At 36.5% G+C, this 17,680-nt stretch overlaps 1 protein-coding gene across 2 annotated transcripts in view; it reads right to left on the bottom strand.

Annotated features, from left to right (window-relative positions):
• Positions 1–17,680, bottom strand: part of LOC149776200 (integrin alpha-4-like) — a 132,442-nt gene that overhangs the window by 25,421 nt on the left and 89,341 nt on the right. For both annotated transcript variants that reach the window (XM_089942529.1, XM_089942528.1), the window contains exons 11-15: positions 11,998–12,183; positions 10,237–10,458; positions 9,294–9,445; positions 3,737–3,892; positions 45–559 (exon numbers count right to left, since the gene is read on the bottom strand). In XM_089942529.1, coding sequence (XP_089798655.1) covers positions 45–559; positions 3,737–3,892; positions 9,294–9,445; positions 10,237–10,458; positions 11,998–12,183 — 1,231 coding nt within the window. The remainder of the gene's footprint in view (positions 1–44; positions 560–3,736; positions 3,893–9,293; positions 9,446–10,236; positions 10,459–11,997; positions 12,184–17,680) is intronic.

Here is a 17,680-nt window from a genome sequence, read left to right as displayed (position 1 = left end):
GCATCACTTTTTTTAAGTATACGTTAGGAAGCCAGTCATCTTACCCATTAAAAGCCGTAACCACCTTCCTTTTGCCTTCCAAATCAACCATGCCGCTGTTGTCTTTCCATTCCTTCTCATTGCTTTGCGTTGTGGCGTTGAAATAAAACTGAAAGCGAGTCTCGGTGTAGACGGATGGCACAAAAACAACCTGAAACTTCACACCACCATCTTGTCGCATCGGGTTGCCATAGCTACAGACAAGAACTGTTTCGTTCTTTGTTGATCGGACTCTGAGTGCACCTCCTGCCCTTGCCTTTGATTCATCAATCTGAAAACTGCATTGGATATCTGTATCTCCTTCGATCTTTTCTACATTTTTGTATTTGAAGGATTTAGGGAAGATTATAGTTAAGCCGGTGCCATAGGCTGGATCACCTGTCTTTGTAATTGATACATTCAACTTTAGAAATTCCAATTCATCGATGAACAATTCAGAAACATTTGCTAGATCCTCTTTCACTGACAAATGCAAGTCTGTATTGCAATCATTGTTGGGACAATCCTTCTGGAATTCAATCTGAAAAAATAAATGTAAGATGAGAACACAAAACATGCACCAATACTTTAAATTATTTCCAGTTATGTGAATACAACCGAGAATATCACCCATTGTCACAAATACTTTTCTCCGCTACATATTCGATCTGTAATATTTCATCATGTATATTAGCTACGTATCACATATCTGACGTTGAATATTCCTAATTCTGTAACTCATTGTCTTGTTTGGTGACCATTCCAACGAAAGGCCGACAGAAAAATATATGTGGGTGTGTGCGTTTGTGTGTCTGTGTATGTGCATCATCTTGGTTCAACATGTCATAAGAACTATTTTTAAAAAATAAATCTTTGTTGCCTTTTTGACCAGGAAAGGGTGTTTATGCCCCATCTATTTCTACTGAGGTCCTTGCCCAAGCAAGCCTGCTCAGTATCTACACCATCTTGATGCAATCACAGTTGCGATGGGCAGGCCATGCAGCTCGCATGCCAGACCACCGGCTTCCGAAACAACTCTTTGATGGTGAGCTTGAACAAGGTAAACGAACAAAGGAAATAAAACGATATAATGACAGGCTGAAGACGTCATTGAAGAACTTTGGCATTAGCTATGAAAGTATGAGCAGACTGCCCAGGACAGCTTCGTCTGGGGCTCGTCCATCACTAAAATTGCTGCAGCTTGCAAGGCCAACATGACAGCCGCGGCAGAACAACGGAGGGAAGCCAAGAAACCCCGAGCCACGAAACCCACCATCAGCGTTGCTACCATCTCATGTCCTCAATGCCACAAAACATTCAGGACGCACATCGGCCTCATCGGCCACATACGCTCCCATAGACCATTTGTTCCCGCTATAACACTAGATGACTAAACCGGTCCTCATCGACTTGTTAGACGAACTATATATACAACCATGCCTTTTTGCGCGTTAAATTTAACACACTCGGCAGACTTGGGGAAAATCATACAAATTAAATAAACAAAGTAGTTTTGCGACAATATGGGACCGGTGAACGTTTCAACCATAAGACAGATATTTTCATCTCATACGCCAGCCTGCCATACGGATTTACAATTAGAGAGTTAGATGTTGCATCAATAGAAATCACCTGAATATCCCCAAAGCCACATGCCGTGCAGGATTTTGTATAACTGTGTTCTTGTTTCAGCTTTTACTCACGTTTTTATCAATTTTGCTCTCATTAAGGAGTAGATAAAATACTAACAGAAACGGCCACTCCAATTATTTGATACGTTTTCACATGTGGATATATCCGCCCTCCCCCCACGCACCTAGGTATGTATGTATGTATGTATGTATGTGTATATATATATATATATATATATATATATATATATATATATATATATATATATATATATATATATATACAAAATTTGTATAAAATTGATAATAGCGATAAGATAAAATAGTTTTCCGGCCTTTCGAGGTAAACAAGCTTTTCGACAGGTGAATAAATATTTTATATCCAGAAAGCAAATAGTGAACATACAGGCCAAGATAACATCTGTACATTTATATGACAGAGAGAATCTGCACGCACGAGGTACATAAGGGATCAAAAAACAATCCTAAAATGGGTAAACTGGATGTATATTATCTCTGAATTATTTGTATATATCGCAATTTACAAAATGGTACGACCTTCAAATAAATCTGCTAGGTGGTCCGTGAGTTTTAAGTTCAAGGAACCTTAAATTTGCACTCACTGCTAACTTATCTGGAGAAGATTTAGTCTCCTTCCCCCAAATAACAAACAGATAAAGTTAATCCCATTTCAGCTGTATACATTTTTGTTCTAAATTTTGTTTCATTGAGAAAATATTCCAAATGTTATCAACCATTTTAAAGAAAAAATGTAGGGTCCCTGGTGGCCAAGTGGCCTAAAGACTTTACAGAACACTGACATCCCACGTCACGCGAGTTCGAGTCTCGGCTTGGTTAATGTGGGCATGTGATAAGGCTTGACAGTAGCTTCCCAAGGTTTGGTCGTTCATTCCGGTGTTTTCTAAGGTCATTCCTCCACAAAATATATTGCAAAAATGACGTTAAAATCCACAAAGCAAACCAGGAAAAATATGTTGTCTCATTCAGAACATTCTGCAGCAAATATGCTGGATTGATATGAAGAACAGAGTCCGTGATATTTTCGTAGAGTCGTTTTACCTCTAAGGTATCATATAATGTATTATAAGTGCTTTTCCATATGAAAAGAACCCCTAAACTTCTTTTAATCTTTAGCGTGTTGTGATATTAAACTTGTTGGCTATCACAAATATCATTATGGTCAAATGCAGCGAAGAATTCCTTTTTGAAAGTTTTTTGATGGACGTCTTGAGCGCTTCTGACATGTGAAATATAATAGTAGTGCTTGCATGAACATAAAAATTGTACACGATTGCTCATCGGATAACAAATTATAGAACTAACTGAAAAAGATTTTATAAATGTAATTTCAACCTATATTTGTGATTATATTATTTAACATAGTGTTAAGGATTTAGCGCTACCCTATCACTCTGATATGTCTCTTTTCTAAATGTTGTACCAGGGCGTGACGAGCGACTATTTTGACGTGACGTTTTGACGCTAATAAAAGTGATCGTGATCTCATTAAAAATTGTTTGACCACAAGTTCAGCATTTCAGGACCTTGTTAGTCTAATTTCTTCTATCGCTTTTGACCTAGCCTTGGTTATGCAATACATGCCCATATTGATGCTCTTTGAAATCTCATCCAGACCATAATGAATATAATAATAAATGTTTCTGCGAATATTTTTCAGGAAAAATAGAGGCACGGAGTGGCGTTATAAATACAGCGGAATACAACAGAGTAGTGGAGGGACGATTTGATAATATCAGTTCCTTTTAATTTTTCCTGTTTAACTACATAGTGACGCTTTTTAAAACTGTGCTAAATAAAAATTGAGCGGCATATCAAAACGGGTTGATTTATGATTTATTCAACGATATCATCGTGATATCCAGCGTATAGCATAGTTTTCTCGAGTCCTAAACACCTGTATGATGTAATATTCATCCAAACTTACATTCAACGATACTACGGTGTTAGGTAAGGTGCTATATTGTGACGAATACGATATATCAGAGATGGATGTGAAGGCTGTGTGGTATGAAACTTTCCATTAAAATTATCTGTACGAGCTGTACCTCTTTTGTGATTGTCTTGATGGAGTCTTTCGCTTGAGAACCATCAAAAAGATTTAATACGGGCTGCAATGTTCGTTGCGGAAGTTTAAATAATTCAAAATTGACAAGTTCATATTCTGTGTGGAACCGGATTTTAGTTACAAGGTCAGATGTAGACTGAAAAAATAAAAGGTAAACGCATTTATAAGACAAAGCATAACTGAAAGGAAACATTTGCTAAAAACCTGTAAACATATAAAGTTTATCAATACTGCAAAGGAATGGTCACAATGGAGTTAAACACATGGGTACAAAAATATTAAACGTTAGGTATAGAAACTCATGAAATGTTCTAAGCTATCAAATTAGACACAATCTCTTAGATCAAATTTTACAAACGGAGAATAGCTTGTGCCTAAGTACACAAATATAATTTAAGACAATGATATAATGCAAAAAGCACTGTTCTGTTTTGTAATGTGAATGCCAGTGACTAAGATAGAAATGGTATGATTATACACATCCAAAACATTTTCCGCTGGTACTCGTCTGGCAAGTCAATATCTTAGGCCGATAGCTAGTAAAATCTCTGTCTCCCGATTGGTTAGTCAATTACATCATCCGAGCAATACTGACCTTACTTTCATAAACCGACTTGTCTGCAAACTTACCCCTAAACTTCCGCTTATAAGAAGCAGTAGGACTACGTTAGGGAAAAATAACATAATTTCTGTACTCAGCTCTCTCTATATATATTATGAACTTTGCGAGAGTGGCATGTGTCAGGTGAAGTTCTTTCGATTTGTAACAAGTACAGTGGAGAGAATATTTTCATATATCAATGTTACATTAAAGTATTGTGGCTGAAATTTCTTTGGGTATTGAGCTTGTTGAAATAGTATAAGATCTAAGCATAAATCTAACCAAAATGATGGCTTTCAAACTCTGCCTGAATTGTTACAAAGTACACAATATATAACACTTATTAAAATAGATGAACCAATTTCGCCAGACTAGACAATATCAGCCACTGAAAGTGCAATGAATCAGTTACCAAATACATAAAATGTAAAAAAGTTATTGGCTCCTATTTTGACAATTTATCTCAGAATTCCGGGAAGTGTAATGATCAAGCAGAGCTAGCAGTTTTTAGGAAGTTGCTATATGAAGTAAAGCCAAGCTTCATACTATATACTACATATTACACCCATCAATCATACACCAAAATAAATGGAATTAGAAGTGCTTTTAACAGTACTAAGATATACTGTTTTTAAACATAAATAGCTAGTATAGCCAGTGAGGAAAACCGGGACAATTCTTTATCTTTACAAATCTAACCCTATGCAAAACGCGAAGAGCGTCATTCAAATATGAAAGGCAGTTGATACTTTTCCGCGTTCTCACAACTACCAGAAGAGTGATATAACAATCGGCAGGGATAAAATGGCTACTTGGAGAATGGCACTGAGAGTTCAAAAACACAATACTTGTTGATAACATGATGACAATTTTACACCTCTCCTGTAACTGCATATACTAATCACAGGACTGTACGGCCAAATTTGGGCAGTTAAGGCATACCAGTGTTTATCTTCCTTTCGTTTAGTAATTAGATATATTCTGTAGGTAAGTACATGCTATAAGGACAGTCCATATACAATGATGCTAGTCTTAGGGGTTTTAAGGGTTTGCGGACAGGTAAATACTGCAATGTGTGAAATGTAATCTACGTATGTCTCCAGCAGACAATGTACACAAAATGCCCAAAAATTAAAAATCAGACTAAGGTCTTTTATAGTTGTATTTTTAACTCTTAATATTTTTTAGAATTTAATCCTTTAATTGGTGCTGTATTTCAAATATGGTGCTGACATACTGTCAGTTCATTTACCTACCTACTTAGTAACCTTTGCACCCACCCACATCCCTACCAACCTGTTTACTGCAACAGCACGTAAAAACATTGAACGCTAAAAAAGAATATTTGTTCTAGGTTATCATTGAACGCTTCAAAAGAACATTTGTTCTAGGATATAAAAGTAGAGGTACTATAATGAGCTCATACAATCAATCCAGAGTTTCATTTTTGTTTTACTACAGAAATGCTAAAAAAAAATATTTTAAAACGCCATGTGCTTGAACACGTCATCATTGTCAACCCCTAGAAGTAAAATTATACTGCATGAAAAGTCAGGGGCTTCATATAACCTAGTAGTGACATCAAGCAGTATACATCTTGTGCGTGCATCAATAAGTTCCCGCATAACCATTATAGTTTAGGTTTCACACTAAAACCGTATTCTTTAAGTAAATTACGTTTCTTCGGGAATACTTACCCGATCCCATTAACGTTAGGATCTAAGCCCGCTACCTTTTGAATGCAGCCGTACTAAAATTGTCTTTTCCTGTCGATTTCACATAGACAAACGGCAATAGTTCTTGCCCAATACCTTTCCTTGCCAGCACCAGGTGTCGCCAGTTTTAAGCTAAGCTATTCTCTTGCATACACATATAATTACCTCCCGAACATACCAAGCCTATTTCTTAGGAAATTATCAGCAACTACTACTGAATGGCTGGAATTCTTGTGGTGCACATAATTTTAAATGTTATCCATAATTTTAAATGAATTTGTCAATTACGCACGCAGACTTTTAAGACTCACTATAACAAAATGGCGACCACGCTTTCGTTTATAAAAATGTGAATGTCAATCACAACTTAGCACACCTGTGTTTGTTGATCCTTTACCATGTTAGTAACGACTGTGATAGTATCATATTATGTGTAATGTGAATGTGCTATTTAAATTGATTTGTGTTAACTTTTGTTTTATTTATGTGTCGTTTCAGTCTTACTCTTAGTAGGTCAGGATCTGAGAGTTAACCTGTTGAGAGTGACATATCACAATATATAACGTATATTTATTAATTGGGAAAAGTTTACCGTTGAATAAACATTCCCACTTTTACTTTCTCGGTCATAAAAAATTTCTAAACAGACTAGAACGTGTATAGGTTTAGGAAGGATTAATCAATATAATTGTAATTATTAGCATAAATACTAAACCCATATTAGTACGGCTTAAAATGTGCGTGGGCAATGACTGTTGGTTTTAGGTGTGTGCTAGTAACAGATGCATCCAAGCATCATGTTATATTAATAAAGGATAAATAGAATGCAATAAATGAACTGTTACCACACATTTTGAATAAAGTCTCCGAGGCATAAATAAAGTAGAGACCTCATTTGGCAAAAATGATGTAGAAATTAATTGTTCAGATGCATCCACCCACCAAGCTTCATCATTCTAGACAGGATAGTATGCATATAACATGTCAAATAAACGCACATGGTCATAAGGTAAATGAACGAAAAAGTTTGACCTAACCAGTAAACTAGGAAACAAACGTCACATTGGCCCTTGTCAGTATAGGTGTAACTTGAGTACTAAGAGAGATGTATGCAACATCTAATTTAATGATGAAAGCATGAGAAGTAAAAGCATCATATTGAAACAAAGTCAGTAAAATGTGAAATAAGGGTCACAGTCATCTTTTTTTAAGACGAGAGTGTAGTACTCATCAAGACGCATCCTTTAGCCAAGTTTCATGATACATGGTATACGAGTATAATAAAATTATAAAACATCAATGTGTTCATGAAATAAATGCATGAACTTAACTAAATTGTTAAATACAGGTCACAATCACATTCTTCTGTTGTAAGTGTAATTCTGTATGAACAGTGCTTGAGATGTAACCAGAGTCAGTAAAGCATGGATAACGGGTTACAGTGACCTACTTTTTAACATAAGATGTTTACTCACCAAGACATGTCTCCTCTCCAAATTTTCTTAATCGTGGTAGAACAGTATATATAAGAACTAAGCACCAGTTATTTTTTCAATCCGATTAAAATCAGACCCAGTTGTAGATATGACAGACACGGATAAAAGTGAATGCTTTGGAATTTCCTGTCAGCGTTGTTTCGTAGACTATCTGATAAAAAATTCGGACATCTCGTTAGGGAGAGTTATCGTTAGTAACGTATGTCACTTCAGCAATTTGAAAGCTTTGACAAATGAACAGGACCTCTAATCGGTGATAATCAGATCTCCATGCATAACTGTGGAGATCTGATTTAAATCAGATACTCGTTTAACGATGAGCTGAATGTTAAAACGTGCCAGAAGATAGTACAAAAAATATATGTAGGTCAAAGTGACATTCGTTTGTGGTAAGGATGTTGTACTAATGAAGATGGATACAATCGTCAATTTTGATGATGTTCTCACGAATAGTGTTATGCATATTTATATTACGCGTGTTAATTTTTTTTACTATAGATTGTGCGAGTCATTTTTAAACACATTTTACAGTTTCCAGATAGTGGGATGAACTTTTAACTGGAGTAAACATGTTTATGTGGTCTTTATGACTACGGAAATAACAGAAGAAGTCTTTTTGACAAATTTGATGTAATTTGAGTTCAGGTCAGGTTTATTTTTTCTTGGAAAACCAGGCTGAAATCATTCCTAATTGGTTAGCTGTTAAAGAACGCGACCTTGTTGACAACGATAGACTCGGAATGAATATTGCACTCTAGACCGGTTTCTGTAATTAGGCCTTAATTTTTTATATAAGGGATGTTTTACTGAAAATTATTTATTCCTTGCAAAAAGTCCAGTCTTAACGGAGTCATGTAGTAGTGTTCAATTAATGTGAGAGGATTTAATTTATTTTAATATATTCATTGGAATGACAAAGTGCTAAGAGTTTAGTAACTATTTTATAACTAATATGAATTAATTTCAAGACATTTTTGATTATATCATTTTGATACATCAAGCCAAACGGTACATCAGCACAATAAATTGAACTTCATTTGGAATGCCACTGGAACGCATTCGGAATGATCAGTACATTTGGATCTGTGATAGAACGTTCAGACTAAGTTTTGGAATGTTATTGTTAATTTTTCTCTTTATATTTTAGGAAATGAAAATTATATTTTGAACTTTGCAAGACTTGTTCGATTTTGGTCTTTTCTTTTATTTAATTTCAGACCATAGCCCTGTAACAATTGAGCTTGACCAATAAAATTTAAGACACCAAATTTAATGAAAGTCGAAGAAACATGAAAAATAGTTCATTGTGACCTATCTTTGTGACAGGAAACAATGCATCTCTCTCTCTCTCTCTCTCTCTCTCTCTCTCTCTCTCTCTCTCTCTCTCTCTCTCTCTATATATATATATATATATATATATATATATATATATATATATATATATGTTTAGTCATAGTGATCATCTTTTGTGGAAAGAGCGTGGTTCCACTAGAGATACATATAATTATGTAGTTGGATGATTCAACAATGCACATAACTTGAGAAATGACCTTGATGCACAAAATGTTTACCCATGTGAATAAAGCGTGAAATATATATGTGAGAGCGATCTACGGACTTCGTAGAGGTGAGTTGAAACGCATATAGGTCTTAGTGATGCTTTAGCAATATCTGAAGTCAATTTACAGCTCGTTAAAACTGCACATTACAGAAAAAATAGATTACCTTTACCAACACCTTTACTTCAGGTGTGCGGGCTGTTGTTCCCTGTTCAATAGAAAGGCTGAAGGTAGCTTCCAAAGTCTCCTTGTTGTTTTGTAAGAATGAAAATCTTTGTTGCTCTTTCAAAGTGTCTACACGAGCTGTTACATTCAGTACTAAAGAAACAAACAATACTTATGTACGGATATTATTCTTCAGGTCACCATAACCATAAATATCTACAGTTATACCCAAAGGTCTAGAGTATCATGTTACTCAGCGCAGGTGTTGTAAATCATAGTTTCGTTGAAAAGAACGTTTTTAACATATCCGGGAATATTCCGTGGAAATAAAGTAGTTACATTTAAAAATTGATTCAATAGTATGATAAAAATTTGATATCAGAGTTTCGAGAACGATTCTCAATAACGGTTATATTGTAAAAAAAGGAAAAAAAAGCCTGTTCTTTAGGATATGGCGGAATAAATCACGAGTCAACTAAATTTTCTAAAACAATGCCGGTACATTTACACTGCGTTATTTCACGTTTTAGACAAGAGGCAAAACCCAATAGTGAAACGATAGTGCCAAAAAAAAAAAAGAACCGAAATTGTATGCTGACACAGTTCTACGTCAGGACATCTTTCATCAAAGCCATGCATATAATCGTACAAGTATATTCCTAAGCAAACTCTTCTGTGAGCGAAGCATATATTGAATGATTAGCCCGCTACGAGTTATTTCACTTTCCAGTTAGCTACAGCCCAGATTGCCCCATTGAGCAGAGTTCACCACTTAACACTGTTCTCAACGAACGCGGCCCTGGTGCAGCTAAATAATTGCCAAAAACAATGGTAAAACACTTATGCCTAATGATGAAGTATATCGGTCACATTTACCAGTTTTCGTAGAATAGTATTAATAAATATAATATTCCTAACTTTTCGCAAATGTATATGAAACATACCTATTTTCTGGATAACTGTTGACCCTGAAAATTTAAACTTAATTTCAAATTCAAAATATGGATATGACTTGTTTGAGTTCACGGTATAATTTTTCAGACTTGGAAGGTTAAGGACTGTGGTAATTTTGTTAGAATCCAGCTGAATTTCTCCGTTAAGTTGGATGACGGGCCGGCTTTGTAGTAGGACCACGTGACCGGAAAGAAAGGCTCCAACTGCAACATCTGAAGATAGAATCGAACAAAGAACAATGATTTGACTTACTTTATTGATCGCATAATAAGTTTTGAATCCACTATTTTATCAAACAAACTTGTACATTAAAGCATGCTTAACCAAGTATAATCGTACGCACGGACCATCAGATCACACAACCAAGCATGATCGTACGCATGGACTATCAGATCACACAACCAAGCATGATCGTACGCATGGACTATCAGATCACTATCAGATCACACAACCAAGCATGATCGCACGCATGGACTATAGGATCACACAACCAAGCATGCTCGTACGCATGGGCTATCGGATCACACAACCAAGCATGATCGTAAGCATGGACCATCGGATCACACAATCAAGCATAATCGTACGCATGGACTATCAGATCACTATCAGATCACATAACCAAGCATGATCGTACGCATGGACTATCGGATCACACAACCAAGCATGATCGCACGCATGGACTATCGGATCACACTACCAAAGGATAATCGTACGCAAGGGCTATCGGATCACACAACCAAGCATGATCGTACGCATGGACTATCGGATCACACAACCAAGCATAATCGTACGCATGGACTATCGGATCACTATCAGGTCACACAACCAAGCATGATCGTACGCATGGACTATCAGATCACACAACCAAGCATAATCGTACGCATGGACTATCAGATCACACAACCAAGCATGATCGTACGCATGGACCATCAAGATTACTATCGGATCACACAACCAATCATAATCGTACGCATGGACTATCGAATCACACAACCAAGCATGATCGTACGCATGGACTATCAGATCACACAACCAAGCATGATCGTACGCATGGATTATCAACATCTCACAGTTTCTACCTATCGGTCTCCCTATGCAAGGGATGAAACATGACACTAAATAAATAAATATGCACGCTTACCTGTGACACTTGAAGATCAGATATTAATACGTACACGATCAGTTGAGTGGTTTTCGTTATCGACATTACCACGAGAAGACAGTTAACAAAAAGTACTCGTATTCATGTAGCTGTCACTGGCCAAGATTTACAATCAAGATTGGTTCCAGTCAAATTTGTACGAAATAGGTCAGGGGACCGGTTGTTCAAACTCGAAAGACCCTGTTGCCATGATGCAAGTGGTTGCATCCTCATTTAAGGAAAAGCATGACCAATTAGACGTTCCTGTCAAATTGATGAAGGCTGGCTAAGCCGTTCTGAAGAAATAGTCGATAATAGGGTTTGCACCTGGTTTCCTATGAAGTCACATTACTATTAGGATGGTCATCTCGGACAGAACTGTCCACGAGCATATCCATTGGAACAGTCCTCCCAAACTTGATGCCACGTGTCTCTGTCTTTCTGAGAAACTGAAAATAGGTTGGAAACATGGTCAAAATTCAAGCCACGCTGTTGCTAGGGAATCCATTCTAGATATACCTCTCAGTATTTGAATTGACACCTCTTCTCACAAGACAAGAAATGATAATTTTAGGAACTGAAGTTGTATAAGCTATGTTTAAAACCTCACCATTCTCTTTGTCGTCATTGGTGTCAATTGCCCTTGAAAAGGAGATCCCAAAACCCATAAGCCCAGACTTTACCGCCTTTCCACTAATTCTCTGCGTAAATTTGCTCCATAATCCACCGGTGTATCCGTTGTAGATGTAGACAGCACCCACACCCTGATCCTCGTAAGGAGCGCCGATTGCAATATCTCTCAAAAAGATTATTTTAGATTAGTTAGATTAGATTATGTAGGTAGGTAGATTGATATATTATTTCATCGATACATACATACATACATACATACATACATACCTACATACATACATTGTATATATTATTCTAATTTCCTGCAAATTAGGCCTGATAAATGAATATAGTGACAAAATGGATACCAATGATACCCAGTATACTCAGGATACCCAAGATTCTGATAGTGATTTACCGTGCGCTTCTCAATTAGAACGCTGTATTCTTGCAGAAATAAGAGAAAAATATGGCAAATTGGACAAACAGTTATCCAAGCGAGAGTTATCGAGTAGTCTTGACGTAACTTCCCTTCGTCATATTCTTAGTTCTTTGCATGATATTGGTAGGCTCAGCTATCCAAGTTATCCTTCTGGTCGACTGGTGGAGAGGACATCGCGTTCTGGTAGTGCTCCGGTGAAGGACAAAATAGCAGACGACATATATGCAATATTTCATTTTCTAGAGGGAGATGGTAACACTAGCGAAGTAAAGGCATGTATGTCCAGATATGGAAAAGGAAAGCAGAGTAGAACAGACAGTTTCAGTTGCTTAAAGAGTCTGCAAGAAACTAGTCAAGAAATTGTTCAGTCGAGTGACACGGATCCGTTAGAGGTAATATATCAATCAGTGATTGTGGAATTAATAGTCAACTGGAGAGAGTTGAAACCATCATTCCCATATTGCAATATGAAAAATTTATTGATCTGAAACAATTTGTGAAAGATGAACTACATGTCAATTGTGCAATTATTATGGAAGAAATGAAGAGAATGAGGAAGGACATCGTTCGTTTGGATGGGATGATACAAAGTAAGGATGAGAAAATTAAAAGACTCGAATCGAGCATTGACAAGGCAAGAGAGTCGGAATTGCGTTTGGAATCTGACCTACATGCAATGGCAGACGTAATAAAGAGCCAGGCAATGATAATCGAAAAGCTACAAGTTGTAAACGCGAAACAAATTGAGACAGTAAGTGCACAGATGCGTGGAATTCAGCTCCAACTTACAAACTTTATACAGCTGTCTTGCTCCTATGCAAATATGACCAGATCTTCTTGCCCATCTTCAAATACATCTGGTACACCAAATACAGCTCCGAATACAAGTGTAATTGATAGCCATCATCTAGAATCCCGAAATAGGATTATGTCAGATCAACAAGAATATAAAAGTACCGGCTTAGGCTACCAACATACAAGATTCGTACTGAAGGTTTGATGCAATCTCAAGTAGCACAAACCCCTAACACTACATCACCTGCTGTAACATGTGAAGCAGGTAAAGGAAGAACATTTGAAAAGAAAATTGTTGAGAAGGAAAATCACTCTAATCACACTAATCAGAATCAATTATCGGATGCTAGAAATTCTCCACTGACAAACAATGACATGAATGATGTGAATAATAATAATTCGAAACCAATCCAGGTACGAATCAGTACTATGCCATTCAGTGGAATGAAGAGGAGTTTGAAAACAAAATCTTTGTTGTTATCTCGAATTAAAGCAGACTATGGCCCAGAAGAGCTAAATCATGTAATACACAGACATGCATACAATCGAGGAGTAAAGATCACAAATATTAGGATTCTTAAAAAGTGGTCAAATAGGAATGGAGAAACTTATACCGTTTGTGTCACTATTCCGGAAAATCTGCTTACCAAATCTTTACAGCATGGATTTTGGCCGGAATTTGTATAGCCAGAGAATGGTATGAGAGATAAATGATCCCGTATCTCTAAATTGCATGTGGAAAAGCTTTTGTTTACTTATTGAATGACTACTCTAAACATAATGACTTGGAATGCGAAGGGCATTATGACAGGAACGCCTTATCTCTGTTCATTACTTCCTACGGTAGATATTGTATGCATACAAGAGCATTGGCTATATCCAGAGTAACTGCAATTTTTTCAAAGCATTGACAGGACATTTACTGCTTTTTCGAGACCGGATAACATAATTGATACATGTCCATAGGAAAGAAAGCGTCCCTCTGGATTTGGAGGAACTGCAATTTTCTATCGGAAATCATTACCGGTTCGTCCTATGAATAACATCGGGAACGACAGAGTTATTGCAGTTGAAATTAGCCTGCGCGCTATCAGATTGTTTTTGTTCTGTGTGTGGTTTCTTTCCACAAACGCCTCATTAGATGATCATAAAGAAATAATGGAAACTGTGGAATGCCTTTATGATGAATATAGTCAAAAAGGTTTAGTGATTATCTGCGGTGACTTTAATGCGGAGCTACACAAAAAAGTGATTTCAAAAAGTACAAATGGTAAAGGTTACATACTTCAATCCTTTCTTAAAAATAGGCATCTAATGTCAACATGTGATATTTTCCCTTCTGGAATACCAGGTTATACATATTGCTCATCAGACGGCAAATACTCGTCCTTGATTAACTACATTTTGATTCCCTCCTCCAAAATAGATTTAGTCCGTAGTGCCAATATTGAAGATGACCATCATCTCAAACTATCTGATCATTTACCTGCACGAGCAGAGTTGTTAGTTCCAGACGAACTCCTGGAATCAACATTTTCCAGATATCCAGTTACAATCAATTGGCGCAAAGCTTCTTCAGAACAGCAGGAGCGGTACAAAAGTGAAACCAACGAGCACTTAAACTCAGTGGAGCTATTTTTACACAACATTTTAGATGTACAAAACGCCCTAGTTACTGTTGCGACTGTTTTACACAATACAGCTGACAAACTTCTTCCAAAGAAAACCTTCCTGCCAAACTTAAAACCTTACTGGAAATTTATTAATGTGGCTGAACTACATAAAGAGATGAGAGGAAAACGAGCGTTATGCATAAAAGAAGAACGGCCACGTGGTACACAATTAAAAATTTATGCAGAATATAAAAATGCGAAAAGAAAATTCAGAAACCAATTAAACAAGGCAAAAGACTAATACGAACAGGAACAATTCAATGAGCTGGAAAAACTGCAGAACTGGATGTAGAGAAATTCTACAGAATAGTAAGACTTCATAAGAAGGGTCAGAGACAATATATTTCTGAACTAAAAGTGGAAGGACAAATAGTACGGGACTCTGATTTGATTCGTGACGCGTGGCGCCAGCATTTTAAAATTTTAGGTACTGAAATGCCAGATATTCATTTTAACGAATCATTTGCAGCTGAAATTAGAAACAAAATGAAGAATATTGTTGATTCAAATATTGATGACAGAGCAGATAAGGATATGTGTGAAACCATATTACTGAAAGACATTGAAGAGGCTGTACGAGAGCTGAAGAAAAATAAATCATGTGGACATGATAAAATATATGCAGATCATTTAATGTTTGCCTGTCAATCGATTAGTTCTATTTTGTGCAAAGTGTATAATAGCATAATTTCCTTGGAAACCTATCCTGACTATATCAAAACTGTAAATGTTATACCCATCTTTAAAGGTGGGAAAAAAGACAGACAAGATATGAATAACTATAGAGATATCTCAATGGTTCCAGTTTTTCAAAAATTATTTGAAAAAATATTGTTGAAAAGGCTAATTCTTTTTAGTGAAAGGATCAATTTCCCTCATCCTTTACAATAGGGATTTCGAAGCGAATGCAGTGACATCACTGCAGCCTTTATTATAAAAGAGGGAATAGCCCATTATTTAGAAGGTCAATCAAACGTTTATGCTGCATTCCTGGATAATGCGAAGGCCTATAATACGGTATGGCATGATGGCCTCTTTTATAAACTATTCTATCTCGGAGTTAAAGGAAAACTGTGGAGATTGATTAAAAATTCTTTTCGAGAACTTAAAGCCCTTGTTCTGCTCAACGGGCATCATTCGAAACCATACTCAGTCAATTAAGGGGTAGGACAAGGAAGAACGCTATCAGCATGGCTATTCTTAGTCATGATAAATGACCTAATATCCTTGCTGGAGTCAGCAAAATCTGGAATACAAGTTGGTACCTTAAGTATCCCTGTGTTTTACTAGCGGATGATACATCCTTGCTATCTTCGTCATTTAATGGTATGTGTGTTTTGCTTCTCAACCTCCATGACTATGCATCAAAGTGGAGACTCCGGTATAATGCTGATAAAAGCAATATTGTCATATTTTCGAAGAAAAAAATCATGCAAAAATATAAGTTCATGCTCGGAGATAAAAGGATTCCAATAGTCTCTTCTAGAACCTATGCTGGGGTTACTCTCTCCACAGATCTTTCTAATACTGCTGCAGTAAAAAATGCTTGTGATAAAGGAAGATCAGTATTTTATTCCGTTGTTGGGACTGGCATTGGAAAGGATGGAATGAATCCAGTTAACAGTACTAAAATATGGTACCAAATAATAGTACTACCTGCAATGACATATGGATGCGAAATATGGTCCAACTTGAGCTAGTCACAAGTATATGATCTAGAAGTATGTCAAAGAAAAGCTGCAAGAAGAATTATAGGGCTTGATCAGCGCTCTTCTACAGAAACAAACAATTAGCAGTCTTGGACTGTGGTCAGTTGAGGGACCTGTAGGTAAAATCAAATTAGGTTTCTTCAATAAAATCTGCAGAGCTAATGGTTCACTAGCATGGAAAATTATATTCAACAGAAGAATTCTTGACTTCCTGATGCACGAGAGCGAGAGCGTAGGTTTTGTTAAAGATATATGTCGTATTCTTTTCAAATACCAGCTTGGCGGTTTTTTTCACCTATACGTAAACAGCCTATATTCTGTCCCGAAACCAGTCTGAAGGAGGAATATTGAAACGTCAGGTCACTGCTGCGAAGAATCAATATGGATATCTAAACTTGAAATGAGACCTGAACTTTTACATTATGCAAGTGTCCATACTAGTCTTCAACCACTTGCTGTCTGGAAGCTTGGTAAATGTTTTCTTGATAAAACTTGGACTTTCGCTAACATTGCCTATTTAACTTTGTTTTCAATTTCAACAGAGAATGAATATAAATGTAAACTCTGCAAAAGATTAACTACAGACAGAGCCAAGCATATGTTACTATACTGCCAAGCCCTAAACGACGAACGTAATACTATGTTTGAGAAACTAATAGATGCAATGGACATTCTAGACTCGCACTGGCTTTTTGGTCAGGACAATGACTCATTACTTCATATCCTTTTGGGCAAGAGAGTGGACATCTTAGATTCTATGGATGATCAATCATGGTAGGCATTCATGTGTGTGGTGGCTGATGGAACATAGACACAATGTACAGAAGAACAAATGACCTTGACAACGATATGTGATACTATGCTTGTTCAGTAAATTAGGGAAATGGACCAATTTCATTTCGATCTTATAAATTATCTCTACATGTGTTCAAAGTGAGAGAGAACATGATAATCCATTTAAATCGTTACAGTCGAATGTAAATATTTCCAATTACTTTATTTTCCTCTCTTAATCTATGTTGCATATATATCTCGTTTGCAATGAGTTCTCTCAGTCATGTG

Source organism: Sinohyriopsis cumingii, chromosome 18, assembly GCF_028554795.1.
Source record: "Sinohyriopsis cumingii isolate HCF-2022 chromosome 18, ASM2855479v2, whole genome shotgun sequence".
In the NCBI taxonomy this organism is placed as follows: Eukaryota; Metazoa; Mollusca; class Bivalvia; order Unionida; family Unionidae; genus Sinohyriopsis; species Sinohyriopsis cumingii.
The sequence above is the reverse complement of the archived record's forward strand: the minus strand, read 5'-3'. Positions and strand labels throughout refer to the sequence as shown.